Source organism: Aspergillus bombycis, assembly GCF_001792695.1.
Source record: "Aspergillus bombycis strain NRRL26010 chromosome Unknown contig00036, whole genome shotgun sequence".
NCBI lineage: Eukaryota > Fungi > Ascomycota > Eurotiomycetes > Eurotiales > Aspergillaceae > Aspergillus > Aspergillus bombycis.
In genome coordinates this window covers 62,798-80,642 of record NW_019170038.1, presented here as the reverse complement: position 1 = coordinate 80,642, position 17,845 = coordinate 62,798, and the positions used below count along the sequence as shown (strand labels likewise).

General features: G+C 48.4%; 4 protein-coding genes across 4 annotated transcripts; 2 read left to right on the top strand and 2 right to left on the bottom strand.

Moving 5' to 3' along the window:
• Positions 1–875: 875 nt before the first annotated feature.
• Positions 876–1,959, top strand: ABOM_005192 (aldose epimerase family protein; the record flags this gene model as incomplete). The annotated part of the gene is made up of 2 exons (XM_022532321.1): positions 876–1,363; positions 1,455–1,959. The coding sequence occupies 2 exons, from the start codon at positions 876–878 to the stop codon at positions 1,957–1,959; spliced, it is 993 nt and encodes a 330-aa protein (XP_022389730.1).
• A 2,515-nt stretch (positions 1,960–4,474) lies between these two features.
• Positions 4,475–5,568, top strand: ABOM_005191 (nicotinate-nucleotide diphosphorylase (carboxylating); the record flags this gene model as incomplete). Its single annotated transcript, XM_022532320.1, has 3 exons — positions 4,475–4,630; positions 4,718–4,773; positions 4,842–5,568. The coding sequence occupies 3 exons, from the start codon at positions 4,475–4,477 to the stop codon at positions 5,566–5,568; spliced, it is 939 nt and encodes a 312-aa protein (XP_022389733.1).
• A 760-nt stretch (positions 5,569–6,328) lies between these two features.
• Positions 6,329–11,329, bottom strand: ABOM_005190 (putative anucleate primary sterigmata (ApsB); the record flags this gene model as incomplete). The annotated part of the gene is made up of 2 exons (XM_022532319.1): positions 6,329–9,181; positions 9,239–11,329. 2 exons carry the CDS (start codon positions 11,327–11,329, stop codon positions 6,329–6,331), a joined length of 4,944 nt encoding a protein of 1,647 aa, XP_022389732.1.
• Positions 11,330–12,084: 755 nt separating this feature from the next.
• On the bottom strand, positions 12,085–16,501 carry ABOM_005189 (Sec7 domain protein; the record flags this gene model as incomplete). Its single annotated transcript, XM_022532318.1, has 2 exons — positions 12,085–13,970; positions 14,038–16,501. 2 exons carry the CDS (start codon positions 16,499–16,501, stop codon positions 12,085–12,087), a joined length of 4,350 nt encoding a protein of 1,449 aa, XP_022389679.1.
• Positions 16,502–17,845: the final 1,344 nt, after the last annotated feature.

Sequence of the window (17,845 nt, the reverse complement as noted above, 5' to 3'; positions counted from 1 at the left end):
GGGGAGAAGGGAGAAAGGAGAATTAATCATTTAGGTCCTGAGCGCTAATTACACAATTCAAACTCTTGAAATCTGTAACATAACATACTTCGTGAACGATGTTACTAAATATTACACCTTTGAGATATTCCATGTTCTTGAGTACTGACTCTTGTGGTCTCTTCATCGTGGTCTAGACACGGCACCATTTGCGAACCGATGTGGCAGGTAGGCATGTATCGCCCTTATCACTAACATAGGAAATTAATTGAGCGGTTCAACATGTATGTGCTCAGTATGGACGTACTATACATCCGTACGAATATGCCCCCTGTTCGCTTTCCAACCCACACTACTCATCCACCCCCATTCTACCTCATCAACCATTCGCTTAGATACGGCAAGTAGATCGTGGAGTACTCTATTGAGTTTATTTAAACCTGCAGGGCAGAGCCTCAAAGTGCGCTTTCATCTAAAGGCCTAAAACAATACAGCTTACCTCAAAACTCCACCTCAACAGGATGGATTCTCCATTGATGTTGTCAGGAGAGGGATACTTTTGGTAGGCACACGAGGGCCACACTACAATCCACTGAAACGGTACCAATTGCTATGTTGAACAGGTCAATTGAAGTAAATGGGTATTGGTGGATTATTCCTTCTCGGTTAATATATCACAGTGCATCCATCCATCTCGGGTGATTATGGCGTCGTAAAGGGGCTTCTGATATTAGCCTAAAGGCCCTTTTCTGCGGGGTACGGAGTAGTGCCCCTCGTTTATATTAATCTCCCCGTCCTGTTCAGTTGCGCCCATCAACTCACGCAATTTGCTACTAACTCCAAACGGGTACAAGGTGTCTTCAATAGGTACCATTAGGACAACTGATACACCAAAAATGGCCGATCAATCACCAGTTAAATTCACATCCTTGGGCGCAATCATCCAAGAGCTCAACGTGGATGGTCAAAACATCGTCCTGGGATTTACTAGGAAGGAACTCTACGAGAAATATAACACCCCTTGGTTTGGCGCGACCATTGGTCGCGTAGCCAACAGAATCAAGGATGCCAAGATCCAAAGTCTCAACAACCAGGAATATGAACTTGAGAAGAACAATGACCCTAACGCGTTGCATGGAGGTAGCCGTGGATGGGGCAGGCGGGACTTTGAGGGCCCTACTTTACTGCAGCGAAACGGGAAAGACACCTTACTTTATACCTATACGAGTCCCCATCTTGACGGAGGATACCCCGGCACGGTAGAAATTAAAGTCTTTTATACGGCAGGCAAAGAGGACAATCGTTCAGTGCTTTCGATCGAGTATGAGGTTGAATTGGTGGGTGATGAGTGTAACGAGACGATTGTCAACGTGACCAACCATAGGTATGTACCAGATGGGGACTTGGGACAGACGTGAAATGTAGTTGACTAAAGAAACGATGGAGCATTTTGCTAACGAGCTATATTCCTATAGTTACTTCAACCTCACAGGCGGCGAAACCGTTGATGGCACCTTGGCTAAGCTCTTGACTCAACACTATCTGCCGCTCGATAATACCGGCATCCCGTTTGGCAGGATCGACGTACATCCTAGTAAAGTCACTGAGCCATTCACGATCGGGCCGAAAAAGGAGGCTTTTGATGATGTCTTTGTTATGGATCGAGATGTCGCTAGGATCCCGTTGGACACGCGTGAGAGACCGCTCCAGCTGCTCGCAGAGTTCCACCACCCAGAGTCGCGTATCAACTTACAGGTACACAGCACTGAGCCTGCGTTTCAATTTTATACCGGCCAAGGAACCAATGTAGCTGCGGTTGACGGCAACCCGAGTCGAGGCCCGTTCTCCGGCTTCTGCATCGAACCCAGTCGTTTTGTCAATGCGATCAACGAACCGGATTGGCGGCATATGGTTGTCTTGAAGAAGGGCGACAAGTACGGAAGCAAGATCGTGTATAAGACTTGGAAAGACCCGCAATGAATTGCCAGTTCTAGAAGAATGTCATGCCACCGATGTGGGACCGATTGAAGGAGATTTTCCGCCTCTTCGGCGTTTGTAAAATCATTCGATTGTCACATGATGTGCCGATTACCCTTATCACCCATAAATGTCTCCGATGCATTTATCATCAAGCTCCCAGCAGTCGTACGCTCCACAGTAAATAGATACGTATATGGAATACCAGTGGAAGAAGCCTCGGCCTTGAATCAAGAGAATGCTCCACCAATGGGCTGGGAACAGAAAATTCATTTTTATTTTATTTTATTTTTTTTAAATTTTTTTTTTCTCTTGATTCGTTTTCCCTTGATGTCAAAAATTTGTCAGCGGTGCAGCGTATCACTCGCCATGTTGTATTTGCGCGAGAACGTCCTAATGGTTTATTTCTGCAGTAGGGAAAATCGCTCATCCTTCCAATTGCTCGACTGCCAAGAGTTTCTGGAATCAAGCTATTGTTTCTAGCGCCCCTGAGTATGCCTGCTATGTTTGTTGATCATCTCATAGTAGTTCGTTAGGGAATGGAGCAATTCCTGAACTTTATAGGCTATGGTGCGCTTGATAGAAACAATAGTTCAGATTATAACTGGCAGTATTGTATGTACATACAGTACATATATACATACATCAATCATGTGAAACCATCGGTATTACCAAGCACAGTACAGAGTAACTCTGTACACAGTACCAGCCACGGATCTGGGGGATGCCGTTTTTGACCGTGTAACGATACGTTTGCTCGAGCTTCGGACTCGGAACGGACAACAAAAACTTACCGACGGAGCTTGGCAGCGATGACTTCCAATAAGGGATGGTTTTCAGGTGTAGTATACCGTACAGTATAAGGTTCTCCTAAATCAGCACGTATCGCTCGGGGATTTTCGCAAAAGGTCGGATTTTGGTAAGGTACTAGTATGCTCTAAGATCAACTTTCGGTATATCCGTAACTCCGGCTACCTAGAAGGAGGTCCTTTGGCTTAAAATTCCTTCCCTTGTCCGAGACGCCAAGCCGGAGACGAGTACGAAGCAGATGCAACCACAAATAGAGTAAAGGAGATGCTAATCGCTTTGAAGTTTGGTCACAAGGTCGGGGCGCAGTTGATCTTTTCTGGAGGACGGACTTGGAGTACTAGTAGCTCTGGGAGCATTGTGGCTGATTTATGTTATAGAATCCATGCATATTAGCGTTGTTGTTTATTACCCCGCACTCTGTTCAGATTGCATTTATACAAGTTATGCATGTACAGTATGTATGGAGATGGAACGAAATACACATTAGCATGATTAAACTCAATCCTTCATTCACCACCATGCTATGCGCACTGTGCAATACCTATCTCCATGCAAATGAAAATGGAGCAATCATCTCGCCAGAAGATCAGTGCCCCTCGATCAAGTAGTATTCCTGTTGCCTACAGATGGGGGCAGTGCGACCCCACATAGCTCTTAGCATTGCCAGATGAAACAGCCTGTGAGATATGCAGTCTCGTTAAAGATGGCGGTGCTCTTGGAGGGAGCCTCCTTCGTATATTATACGAAATAATCCTAGAAGAACTGATGCTAGTAGGTGTCTGGGCGTCATATGCCTTCGTAACTTCGCAACTGACTTTCTTACCGATGCCCCATCATCACGGACTGTATTTGTACGGTACATACAAAATGAATATAGAATTGAAAGAAAAATATTGTTTCTTGGTAGTGACTGTTGAGATTGATAGATAGTCTTACGGGGCTCCTTGCACTCAGAGGGTAAGTAGCGCGAAGGGACCTATGGCTGAAGACAACCTATTCCTGGACTTCAACCTTCGCCCTGCGAGCTGGTAGACTGATATATACGGAACATACCTAATCCGCTTTCGACCATACCTTAATAGGCTTGGATGTACTCCGTATGTACATTCATCCATGATGCATAGACACACAACAAGGTGAACTACAGGTCAGCCCACCAAACCCCCCGGACCTCGGACCACCGGCGCCGATTTTCCGACAGTCATGTGACCTCACCCCACCGCCGGTTGGTTGAGCTTAGTACATTTTGTTACAGATATAAGTTAATCTTTACTATTACTACTATTACTGTCAGTAAATTATATATATTTAAACTAGTTCTCTATAAAATATTACTATCAGTAGATTATATATTCTTAAATTTTAATTTAAACTGGTTTAATAAAAACTTACAGAATATTTACAAAACAGAGAAATCTATTTTATTTAACCAGTGGGATAAGGTATTTAAAAAGCGTTAGTACGTGCTTCGGAAAATCGGCGCCGGTGGTCCGAGGCCCGGGGGGGTGGTGGGCTGACCATTTCTGCACAAGAATGACTTCAAGGGCTCCCGCACCACGTGACCGATCCGGAACGTCCCGATGGCCTGCCCCGCGTGGGGTTCGATATCCAACTTCCGCCTTATGCTTGATCGGATTCCCATCCTGCGTTAGAGATCCATAGCCTATCTCAATAAACATCCGCTTTTCAGGAAGACGCACACAAAACAATGGCTTCTGCCTATGGGGACTTCCGTCACTTGCTACCCAGCAGCTACAAACGCCTGATTACCTCCTGGCTCGAAGAGGACTGTCCCAGTTTTGACTATGGCGGTTTCGTCGTTGGGGAGTCAGACGGCGAAGCAAGGTTGTTGGGGAAAGCTAAGGTAACTCTCGCATTCCATAGATGCATGAGGGATATGTATCTCGCGAAATCCCTATCATTGAGTGCTAATCCATCCCCGTGTCCATAGGGAGTCGTTGCAGGTGTCCCCTTCGTCGAAGAAGTTTTCGCCCAGTTAGGATGCACGTGAGTCGATTCTACACGACGCAGGACCTAGCCTGTGCTATGCGATCAGTATCTAAATGATAGAAAAGCGTGGAATGGCACGTCCGAGAAGGCGAGCCCATTGAACCCATCAAACATTGCGCCACCGTGCGCGGGCCCATCCGCAAGATCCTCCTCGGAGAACGTGTCGCCCTCAATATCCTCGCCCGGTGTTCCGGTATCGCAACAAAAAGTGCCTCGCTAGTAGCTGCTCTCCGTACCCACGGATGGCGCGGAACACTTGCTGGCACCCGTAAAACCACGCCTGGATTCCGCGTGGTTGAAAAGTATGGAATCCTTGTTGGAGGCGCTGATCCACACCGCCATGACCTCAGTTCGATGACAATGCTAAAGGATAACCACGTCTGGGCTTGTGCAAATAACTGTGCGGCTAAGGATGGGGTGGGTCCTGCCTCGACCGAGTCTGTCGCGGCTGCTATACCTCGGGCGGTTCATGCAGCTAAGGTGGCTGGAGGCTTTGCGACCAAGGTAGAGGTTGAATGCCGAAGTGTCGAGGAGGCAAATGCGGCTATTGAGGCTGGGGCGGATGTGATCATGTTGGATAATTTCACTCCGGATGGTGTTCGCGAAGCAGCTAAGCAACTTAAGCAAGATTGGGCTGGCAAGAAGCAATCCTTCCTCATTGAAGTAAGTGGTGGGTTGAACGAGTCCAACGCTGCTTCGTATGCCTGCTCGGACGTCGACATTATTTCCACTAGCTCGATTCACCAGGGTGTCGGAATTGTGGACTTCTCTCTCAAGGTTTCGCTGCGGTGAACACTCGGCGATTGAGGTTTGGGCACGCGATAAGGAAATAGCTGGTTGACGACGCCATGTGTAGATGTGAATAGATAAAACCATGTATTTTTGTACTTTGTCCGTACGTCCCCACTCGGCCAAAAGCCAACACTGGTGGTTGGTCTAGCCTTCCATGTGATACAATATACCCCATACACACGGACACGATGCTTGTGTACCTATCACCACCCCCTACAATGCAAAGCATAACGATCGTTGAGTGGGTTGGATTCCACTCATATTGGCATAGTGGCCATGTGGCGTATTATTACACTAGAAGTACTTCTGGTCTAACTTCATACCGCCTGACTATGGCGTATACCTTATCAATCCTCCAAACTAAGTACGAAGGGCACTTTATAACCTAACTCCGTGTATTACCCCACCGAGTAGTGAATAATTCCGATGCAAATAGAAACATCTGTGGCGGGCAACATGAATCGGTTAGGGCATTAGAGGTTAAAAAACAAATTGAGAGCCGAAAGCGATGGGTATATAGTGTATGCAAGAATGAACACAGATGACCTGGGTAAACATGAAGTGAACTGGCTTGGCCTGCTCAGGGTAAAACAAAAAAGTCGCAAGGGGGTGCAAAACAAGCTTGAGAACAGGACAGGCATGGGTTCCAACAAGAACGGGCGAGAGAAATGAACAAGAAAAAGAAGAAAGATAAAGAATGAAAAAATATAGCTTAGAATGAAGGGAGAAAGATTTAGTAGGGGGCCAAAAGGGGACTTCCCTAAACCTCAATATCAACACATATCCCTTCTCCATCACTCGAGCTCGGGTCATCATCTCTGTGATTAACGTATCCGTCACCGGAGCCATGATCAGTCCCTTGAATTATCCTTAGATTTTGCCCTCGAGCCTGATCAGCGCTGTCATCAACAGAATAATCCGTTGACATGTCTTTGCGCACACGCTCCCTCTCTAGTTGGGCTCGAAGCCTTTGGTTTTCAGCATCTCGCTCTTCAAGTCGCTTGCGAGCCCCGTTACGATCTAGTAGGCGTGCTTCCCTTTCTTGCTTCAGTCTTTTCTCCAGTTCGTGCAACCGCTGAATCCATTTCTCACTATTCCCTTGGTCGCCTACCGCGCGTCTTGTGCGGGAACTATGCACCATGGTCCCAGCACCGTCGGCAAGTGTCGTGGTTGAAGAGACATGGGATGGTTGAGGTATACCGCTGGTTGAGCTCCGCGTCAAACCCCGAGAATTATGGGGGATGGCGGGCTTTTCAACCATGGAATTATGACGAACCAAGGAAGCTGGATCTACGTCTGCCCCGGATTCCATGCGTGGAGAGCTCGACCCCATCCCGGCAGGCCCGCGGCTGCGCGAGTGAGATTGTAGCAGATTCAGCTCAGCTTTCAACAACCGATTCTCCCCTCGAAGCTTGGCAATCTCTGGCGACAGGCCAGATTGACCCAGCCTATGTTGTTGGGCACGCATGTTCATCATTGATTCTTCTAAGCGATCCAGCTTTTTGATCCGTAAGCTCAAGGTGTGCTCGACGGCCTGATATTGCTTGGTAAGGTCACGTTCAACGCCCTTAATGCGATTCTTGAAGCCCGAGATCACATTCTCCAGCGTCTTCACAGCAAGCAAAAGATTGCGGCTGAAGCCCGGCCAGAACAGGATATTGCCTATGACTTCTTGACTTGGCAAGTTGCCGTTGATCAAGCTGTTAGAGTGGGCCCAGTCCGGTCCACACATCGCCGATAAACGTTTCCAGATCATAAGAAGCATTGTGTTCCGCTCATTTAGCTGATCCTTGAATTGTTGCTCAAGATTAGTAAACCGCTTGCGATCCTGACTGCGGGCATTTTCTAGCTCTGTGATGCGTGAATTGTTTTGAGTGATGGTCCGAGATGCTTGGTGGTGAGATTTAAGCGCCTGCTCAAACGATTGCTTATCGGCCCGACGAGAATGTCGCTCGCGTTCGAGAAGCTCAGCTAACTTCCGAGACTCCAGCCCATGACTCTCAAGTAGCGCATCGCGATTTCGTAATAGCGACTCGGTCTCGTCTAGTTTTGAGCGGGTACTTTCGAGTTCCCAAGCAGTCGATTCAAGATTCTTTTGAAGTTCCATGATCTTGGAAATCAAGCTAGAGCGACTACCAGTCAGATCACCTAAAGTCTCCCGAAGATTGTTCTCCAAATCCATGAGTCGCTCCCTCCAAGTATTAGTCTCGATTTCTTGAGCCGATAGACTCTTCTTGAGTTTCCGCGCCTCCTCCTTGGCAGCAGATGCTTCTCGATTCAACTCGTTGACGATTCGCTGAACTTCTTGTTTCTCCTTGCTTCCTACAACCTCTCGTTGATGCCGCTCTTCTGTAAGGCGCTCCTCAAGTTCTCTGGCCTTGTCCTTTTCGCTTTGAAGGCTCATATTGTATGTCTTTAATTCGGACTCCAGATCACCGATTCTGATCTTATCACCATCTTGCTCTTCTCGCAAGAATGCAATCTCGTTCTGACTCGATTCTATTTGAACAGTCAGTCGCTGGACCTTCGTATTTGCTTCAAAGAGGCTTTTCTCAAGAGATTCCATCTCTCGATTACAGTCCTCGAGTTCCTGTTGGACAGCTTTGTAACGCTGCATATTGTTTTGTGCGTCTTCTTCAAGCCGAATGATGCCTTCGCTGGCTGAACGCATCTCCGCCTGCAGCGCCCGGAGATTCTCATCTTGAATTTTCAACTCCTCCCCTAACCGTTGGCACTCTTCAGTCTTCTGATCAAGCTCCTCGCCAAGGGCATCCAGCTCATCTTGGGCCTCAGCCCTCAAGTCCTGGAAAGCCGCATTATGTTCATCCGCCATCAATAGTGCACGGTCACGTTCTTGCTCTAGGTTTTGCAGATCTTCTTGTAGTTTTTGCATTTCTTCCTCCGCTTGATCCATGTCAGCCTGATATGCCTTATCGAAAGCCTCAACTTCTTTGCCACGTTCTTGGTATGCTTTGTCAAGTGTTTCCAACTCTTTCTTGTACTCTTCCAACTCTCGCTTATACTCCTCCAGCTCCGTCCGAACAGCTTGATTATCAAGTTTCAGCGCAGAAACCTGATCACGCAACTGTCCATTCCGAACCTCCAGATCTTCTCGTTCCGCGTCATCGCCTGGGTATGGACCTGTTCTGTCACTCGCTCGAGAGGATGGTCTACCGTGAGCTCGAGATGCGGACCGATCAAAGATGCTGTCCCCAGCAATAGAGCGGCCACCGTCGCGCCGCTGGCCAAGCTTCAGCTCCTCGATCTCTTGGTAGAGACGTTCTTTTTCTCGATTTCGAGATGTAAGCATCGAGGTTTGAGCACTGACTTCTTTCCTCAACTCCGCATTCTCTTGTTTCAAGAGCTCCAATTCCATTACCAAAGTTGAACTAGAGGAGCTACTGGGGTTTGTATTGCGATTCAACTCTCTATCAGAGACAGCAGAGTACGAATTCATGGACTCTACCCGGTCACGCTGCGCTGGTCTTGTGGAGACTATTATTGAGCTCATTTCACTCTTAAGGCGTAGCGCATCGTCTCGTAGCCGTTTGTTCTCCTCCTCTGCTTGCTCTCGAGCAGCCGTCTCTGCTTCGAGCATATCTTTCCACATGTCCTATAACATTCAATTCAACACAAAGGCAACCAGAAACTTGGGGTTACCTGCACTTACCCTCTCTTCCCTTGCTCCTACATCCGAACCCATTGGCCTTCCATCATTAAGTGATTTGAGAATTTCTGCTAGTTTCCTCTTCTCGCTTTCCCTGGCAATACTTTCAGACCTTAGTCTCTCAATTTCGAGCTCGTAAACCTCCACTCTCTCCCGTAGAAATAGTATCTCTTCTTCCTGTGCTGGTTCACGACCATCGTCTTCAGATCCTTCAGGGTCGTGATTCACCATAGATTCCTTGTCAGACTGATGGTCTTTAAGTTGCTTCTCTAAATCACGGATTTTTCTTTTTAGAGTTTGGCTATCTTTCTGAAGTTTCAGTTTATCTGACTTTAGCTCAACATTCTCCGAAATCATCTCCTTTATTCCTTCCTCAGAGCGGCGATTCAAAGCCTCATTGAGAAAATGAATTCTCATCTTCAAGTCAAAGTTCTCTTTAGAGAGACGGTCGATTGTGCTGCTTTGCTCTTTGAGGGTCATGGACCGGCCACTCCTTGCAAAGGCTGGAGTGGCACCTGCACGCTTGTCCGGTGATAATCCGCGGCCAGCATAGTCTTCTCTAAATTGCTTCACAAATGTGCTTGGTACCTGGACATCTTTGACACGTTCTGCAATGGCCGTTTCTGTGGGAAAACTGATATCCTGCGCCTTCGCTTTGGGTGTCATTAGTCCGATAGTATCTTCAGCCAGAGGCTCCTCTTGGTTGCGTCCGCGCTTTTGCTGGGATGATCCGGGGCGTGACTGCAAAGGCGTTTCCTCCTCATTCAAGGTACCTAAGCCACTTTCTGTAGTGCTACTGGGATTTCTCTTATCGAGGAGATTTTCATCACTATACCCAGATATACCGGAAGCCATACTCCCTAGGCTCACTGATCTAGCCAGGTTGTTACGCTGCTCGTGTTGGACAGTACCAGCGTTACCTGGTACTGCACCTCCCGACTGAAGCGCGTAGTCGGCACCCAATGTTGCATCACTATTCGTCATTTCTGTATTGTTGCTTGTCACCGAGGAATAAGAGAGGCGATGGATTGACTGGCGGCTGGTCAGATATTTCGGTCTATTCCCTCTACGGCTGCTTGTGCGCGAGGTGGCCTCCACTTCATAGTTGATATTTTCGCTGAGATGCCCCGCCTGCGAGGGCGAAAGGCTCCGCAAATCCGTGCGAAAGTCCCGACGAGCTGGCTGTTGGGATTGATTCGAATTGGATACAGGTGGCCTATCCGTTGGCTCCTCATAAAATTGGTTAATCTGGCGACTGCCTTCAGATGCTGAAAACTGATTCCGATTTACGGTCCTAGCTGCCGCTTGTGCCGCGGGCGATGACTGCACCGCCTCTAAATCCTTCTCATTATTCTCCCGCCACTCGGAGGAGGGTGCAGGGGTACTCTCTGAGTCCACATTCATATCCGCCTCAGGCCTGTAACTGGGGGTTTGTGATATCGGAACACCATCATAGGTAGAAGTAATATCATAACTTGAGCTATCCGGTACCACGAAGGACGACTGAGCATGATCTGGTTTGTTGGATTCCGGGGCGCACTCGTCGACTCCAACCAGATAGGTATCGTCGGCACTCGAGTGCTGATTCCTTGGAACAATTTGAATCGTTGAGGGTTCCGGTAAGAAGCTTGACTCCATGTCCATCAACTTTCTTCGCATTTCTTTCTCCTCCATTAAAGTTTGATTGACCATGCGCTCGTGATCACCGTCATCGCTGGACAGGAGTAAAAGGCTGTTGTCATCATTATCGGGTAGCGGAGGTAGATTTAGGGAAGCATTCGAGTCGTCCAGATCCAGCTGCTCAACAACATGTGTAGATCGGTCGTCTCGTTTCGCATCGGCTGTTGTTCCGTCTTGTGTGTAGTAAGCTCCATCATCTACACCGGTTGTACTCGAGTTTGTTAGGGGATGTTCTCCCCGCGCGTCCCCCTCCATGATATCGGACGCGTAGAACCCGTCCTCCAGGGACGAAAGTTCGTTTCCAGTATCTAAGCTTCTTCTAACGGGCGAGGAAGACGGCGGTGGGAGCGCAGTTTCAATGGTATTGAGGATCTCGAATGAAGGAGATGGCAGTTGGACGGACCCTGTCGACATGGTGACGGAGTCTGGGCACCGTGTTTGTTTTCTCCACTTCCACCTTGAATCCCTTGGATCTTAATGGCGAAGGTCCGACTTTACTGACCCACTTAACTCGGTAGACTTAGCGTGATCACTTAAATTTAGACTCACGCCGGTCTTGCTTCAGGCCCAGCAACTCTGAAGTAAGTCTATTTCGTCTTTTGCCCTTTGGGATTATCTCGATAACTTAAAGCTCTGCTCAGAAAGAAAGAAAGAAAATGAGCCAGTGACTGTGGTGGAAGAGTACATTTATTCAGGAGAAGATCAGTAACCTTGAAAGGAACCAGTCATTTCCATATTCGCGACCAATCAGTCAGGTGATGTACCTTTCTCGAGCCGTTGCACGAATACCAGTATGTATAAAGAAGACAACCCCAAAAAAGGGTGTGTATGATTAAATTATAGATATCTATACTGGATATTTATTCACGCTACTTGGACTAGTAATACTGTATATATCCACACCAAGAAGATCCAAACCAAATGACGCTCGTAGTACCCATAACGTAAGTCTCGTAAAGGTTTCAAAAGGAAAGAAATTGCAGGATAAAGAAGCGGGAGAGGGAAAGTGCTTAAGAAAGGGAAATTCAATCATTAGCAGATGATGATAGAGAATGTTCAGTGCTGTATAAGAAAAGCACAAGACCATGATCAATAGTTGGGCAATCGCATGCACACGACTTCCTAAAATCCTTGAGTGACAGTTGAGGGAAGGCGTGCCATGTATTTTTTTATCTAGAGGATGAGCTCTCCTCGCGGGAAGCATATATCTTGTTTTTAAGGTCAAGTGCCCTTTGTAGAGTCTCAATATATGTGCGGAACTTCACGTTTTCTCGCAGCAAGTAAGATGATTTACGCTCCCAGTTGGCCATGGACTTCGTGGCATTCGGATGCCGGGGAGAAAAGGCCAGGACCATGGCCGGTCGGAGTTCATTATGTCGCTGTAGTTCATCCTCAACATTCTTGACATATGTCCGCAAAGCCTTCAGCTGGTCGGCTTCAGGTAAGTTTGAAGCGACCATACTCTGCTGAGGCGGCGCCCAGTCGCTGATGTGTACTCGATCGGCCGGAAGCCTGGGGCGTACGCCACCCTGCTGGTCAATAGAGCTCCGAATGGAACTTTGAATGCTAGGTCGTGCCCCAGACGAGGACGGCGGCGACCTGCTGCTGTTGTTGTTCTCCACCGTTATCAAGGCACTGTTGATGACTGCATCACTCCAGCCGTATTCCATATTGCTAACTCCACCAACCAAAGGCTCTTTGGACAACCTCGCACTCCAGTAATTAGCCGTAGAGACGAATTCATGGACAATCTCCGGGGTGCCAGCCTGGAAAAGGTGTACTGCGCCATTAGGTAGACTTAAAGCCCAGACGTGCGGGCGAGACTTAGAGTACCCGGGGGATGGAAGCACGCTTGCAAGGGTTTGACGTAGGAGAAACTTCCTTATCTCCTCGGCGTTCTCTGTCCAGTTTCCTCCCCCTACCACCACTCCACCATGTGAGTGAGTTTTCGACTTATGCCGAACTGACTTTGTCGACGAATTGAATGAAAACAGCCGCATCCAACCCTGCTGTATCACAGCGAAGCATTCGTTCCAATTTCGGTCCTTAGACCTCTTGTCAGCTGAATCTAGGTGTTGCTTATGCTTTAGGCTCCCTTCCTTGGCCCAAGGAGCACCCGCAAGTTGAAGAGTCTCGTCTTCCAGAAGTGGTACGGTTCCCTCGATCTCCTCGGTACTTGCGATGGAATAAGCAGAGTCCTCTCGGATTATCGCTTGACTCAGTGCATTAGCGAATCCAATAGATTGCTGATAGTCGCCACGCATATAGTCTGATCCGAATGAGTCTACCGAAGCAGATGTTAACTTCCCCAAAGATTGCTTACTCCAAGTACTGGAAGCAGACGGGCTCCAGAAAGATGACTGCTCCTCCAGGCTAGTTCGGCTGGAACCCATGACGGAAGGAGGATATAGTCTCGCCCGTGACCGGTTTTTGGAAGACCAGCGCGCGGTACCGTAGCGGGAGTCGGCTGAGCGGCCCCGTGGGTAGATGTCGGAGCCGCTCCTGCTCACAGTGCTGGGGCTTCTGCGCAAACCATTTGGATTAGGAGACAGTAAATGGTTCGATGAAGTTCGAGATGCCTCCCTCTCTACTTGAGCACCGTGGAGTGGGAGTCTCTGCTTCTGTATCGACGTATAAAAGTCCCTGAGAACGGTTTCAACTTGCTGGCCCCAGGCTTTGTCGGTTCCATTGAATGGCACATTGACCAATGGCCCTGTGTTAGTTTCAGGATCACCTGACAATTTGACGGAGAGATCAGTTCGAGAAAGTCGATTCACGAGCTTCACTGGCGCATTTGCGGGTTTATCAGCGGCCAGGATCCCATGATCGGACTCATCCATAGGCGATGTAAGAGATTCTCGGGCCGACACTTTCGATTTATTGTGAGCGGCATGAAGTGATTCAAACCCATCCGGAGCCGCGTCAAAGGCCACGCGATGTATAGTGGGCATTGTGTTTCGAACAAATTGGCTTTTTGTCATCTTCTGTTCAATATCTGCAAGGTGAAGGTCGGTGTTCAACAGAAGAAGAGAGTAGCATATAGTGTGCACAACATCTAGATAGATGGTGGGTTGAGCATTACATCGCACAAGAGCACGGAACATAGAATAAGGTGGACATACCTGAAGCCTTGAACCCATGATTAGGATTGCACTCGCACCATCGTATGGAAAAGGCATCTAGAACTCGATCAACCTGCTGTGTCTCTCCCTTTAATATTAGTCGGGTACATAGACTCCGGAGTGCTGCCAAAATATTCATATTAGACCAATCAAAAAACTCCATGTATGACTTGCGAATCGTAGCGCGGTCCGGGTCACCGAGCCATGCAGCAGCTGGCTCATTTCCCACAACTTGATCCTGATTGTTGTAGAGCTTTTGAGCCTGTTCTTTTTCCGGATCTCCTGGTTGACCCCCCGGGACGTCATCAGTGCAATCAGCGTTGCTTTCCGATATCTCAACGGACTTTGATTCCACCGGCGAAACCACAGGTGTGCTGGAAGCTGTGTAATAATTTGAGATATTTGATGTCGATACCTTCAATGAGCCACTGGTATCTACTGGAGGAGACTTCTGGATGTATTCATCTTCGCGGTCGTAAAGCCTGGGTCCGCTCTGATGCTTAACTTCTTCCGATTCCCCTGGATTGATCGTACATGTTTCCTTGGGACGTTCTAAGGGCGACACGCTCAAACGCTCAACGACAGGTGATAGTGACGGAACACTGAGGTCTTGTGGTGTCAACCTGTTCCGGACACCGCCTGTGCGATCACTCTCTGAGTCTGGCCCACTGTCGCGTGAGCCGATGCCATCCCTGGGAGCCAGCTGTTCTGGCCTGGCTGAAGATGTAGAATCCATGTGATTGACTTTGGGAATATCCTCGTCTCCGATCTTGCTTCCCGGGATCGGTGTATCACGTGCACTGGAGGAAGCGGCGGGGTAAAGGCTGTATTTGGGTCTCGGCCCTCTACCTGCAGCATGAAAACTTTCCTTTGGTTTCTCTGCAGGTGAATCAACTCCTTTGTTTTCCTGTTTACCTGGACCTATGTTTCGGCTATGGGATTCTGTGGAATGGAGCAGCCCTGGAGCGCTAGCGTCTGCGAGATAAGGATTCATCACCTTCCTTAAACTACTCACGGGGCTAGGCTGTGGCTTCGTGATTTCATGCGGCCTTGAGCCAGACTCCGGGGGGATTAGAACAGGAGGCGGAACGTTCTCAGTCACCGATCTCTTCCGTCGGCGGAAGAATGAAGATTTCTTGTTCACCACTTGATGGGTCCCTTGACGGACTGTGGTGGTACCTGCCGTGCTACTCTTCGATGGCTGTCGCCGGTCCTTGAGATTGACAGTGGAACCATTGAAATCCCGTATGTCGTTATCTTGGGAGAATACAAGATCAACCTGATTGTTTTCTGAGCCGGTTGTAGAGCTTTTGGATGATCCAAAGACGCGCCGGAAGAAGCCCGGACGTTCCTTGGTCGGAATTGGATCAGAGGGCGTCGGACAGATAGGTTTGTTGAATGAAATCGTAGGACTTGGGGCCGGCGGATCAAACGATGCTACCGGTATAGTCGGAGGGAGTTCCAAAACAGGCGCACTGAGTTGGGCCAAATCATTGTCACGGCCGCTCATGGCTGCAGTACCTTTCGTTCGTGCCGACTTCACACTGTTCCGTCGAGAAGCTACCGGTGTGCGCGATGACTGAGAACCCAAAGTTCCTGAACATTCATCTTGCGCTGAAATTTGATACTTCCTTGGTCCACCTGGAATACTCGGTGTAGGAGCTGCGTCAACTCCGTCGAATGATACCGGATCATAATCAGCTGCTGTCCCTGTAAACGGAATGATCGGTTGTTGAGTGCCGAAGTCAAAGCTTGCGGAACGTCGCTCAGTAGACAGGTCCGCCCGATGATTTCCTGAAAGGGGTGGGCCAAAATCCATGTGCAAAGAGGAGCTACCTTTACTACCTTGTCTAGTTCCGCGAACCCCAGAGGTACCACCTCCTGAGTTGGAGCGGTAATCGTATGTTTGGCCGCGCGAGCTTGGGCCTTCTGGGCTGCGGGCACTACCAAATCGTCTAAGGTTAGAATTGTAATTCGAGCCGTTAGTACTCCGACGAGCCCTCCCCGGTTGAGTCCCGTATCGACCAGCTGCATCATCAGGGTTGTAGTCTGGTTCTGATGATAGAGACGATGAAAAGGTATGCCCGCGATAACGACGTTGGGTCAGAGAATCTGGGGAACAACGGCCATACAGGTCTGACTCAAAAACGGAGTTGAACAGACGGTAGTCATCCAGTACGGAGGCATTTGAGGATGCAAACTGATCCAGCGACAGAAGCATATTATCAACGATAGAAGTGCGAGCGGCATGTTTAGGGGACAAAGATAAGTCATGGGGATCTCGCTCATCACTAGAGTCCATGCCGTTATTTGTGTTATCACTAACGTTGTGTTCGTCCAGAAAAGTTTCGCGCACTGGCGGGCGTGACTGGGTCATCCCCCTCGTAAGTTTGTAGTTGGATGCTGCAGAAGGCGTACTCGGGGGAGAATTACTGGCATGCATCTCGGAAAGTTGTTGAGACATTATTCTTGGACTGTCTGATCGCAGGAATAGGCTCAGTGAAGATAATGTAAAGCCTGCAGTTCTGGCGATAGTCGAGGTTGTGGAAGAGTTCTTCTAATGCGAAAACTGTAGGCAGATGTACCTTTATGGAATTGATTTCAAGTTATACAAAGTCACCGGCTCCTTGCGTCTTTATCTTTCGCCGTTTTCTTACGGGAATCTAATAGACTCGCTCTTGCTGGACTGAATGCTAAGCGGGCCGTATCCAAGGCAGAAAGGCAGAGGGTGGTATGTGTCATCTGTCGGTCATTGCGCAGGGATCGGCTGGAATGGACGACGGATGTTAAAGAACCGTGGTCGAAGAAAGCGTGTGACAGTCAATTGAGGATCGAGTAAAGCTATCGTGCGAATTGTTATAAGCTTGGGAAGCAACAAAGCCCGGTCAGTGTCATGTTGTACTTCAGTATCACCAGGCATAGGTAGGGCAACAAAAACATACTAGGAAGGGGAATGGAACCAAAGGACCAAAGGCAGGCGGGGATTATCAGGGTACCACAGGAACTGTGGGTATACTCGGAGTATGTTGAACCACTGTGGGGGGGGGGGGGATGTTTTTTGTCCCTTTCTGTTCAGTTCCTGAGAGAAGCAAAGTAGTTATGATAGAACTAGTGGTTGCCATCCGAGTGAATAGTGAAGGGGAAAAGGTTAAAGAACAGATGACGGACCACTTCATCCCCAAAGAAAAAAACGTGACAGGGGAGGGTGGGAAAGGTTTACCGGATATAATTCATGATCAATTCCCAAATCAAAAGAAAGACACTGAACGTGTCGTACTAGGCGGTACTAGTGCCGATGGTCAGGGGCAGCGGGAATCTTGGCCAGAACCACACACCTTCGACAGGATGCCCAGTAGGTGGTTGTACCATTAGTAGTTGTAGTATCTCAACGGGGCGAGAGAGAGGGAAGTTACTTCTCCGTCGATCTTAAAGTTTCAGATAAATGTTCTGTGTCCGAGCATCTGCATCGTTTCCAAGTAAATCCTCTCTCTCTTTTCTTTTCTTTTTTTTCGCTCTTTTTCCATCCGCGAATCCAATCTAATTAATTCCCCGGTCGGTTACACCACTACTAGTGCTCCGTAGTCAACTAATCATTATTTAGCTACCCCGTACTTATGTGCTAGGTACGCTAGCCATAATGGATAGCAGGTGCCCAAGACATTGAGTATTGATCAGTTATTAACTGGTTACCCAGGTCTCGGTTTTGCTTGAATACTGTGAAGCCAAATCCATTCAATCGTATGAGGTCCTCCATCCTGACCTGTTGCTGTGGTGTGGGCCACCACCTTGTGGATATAGTATTTTGCTC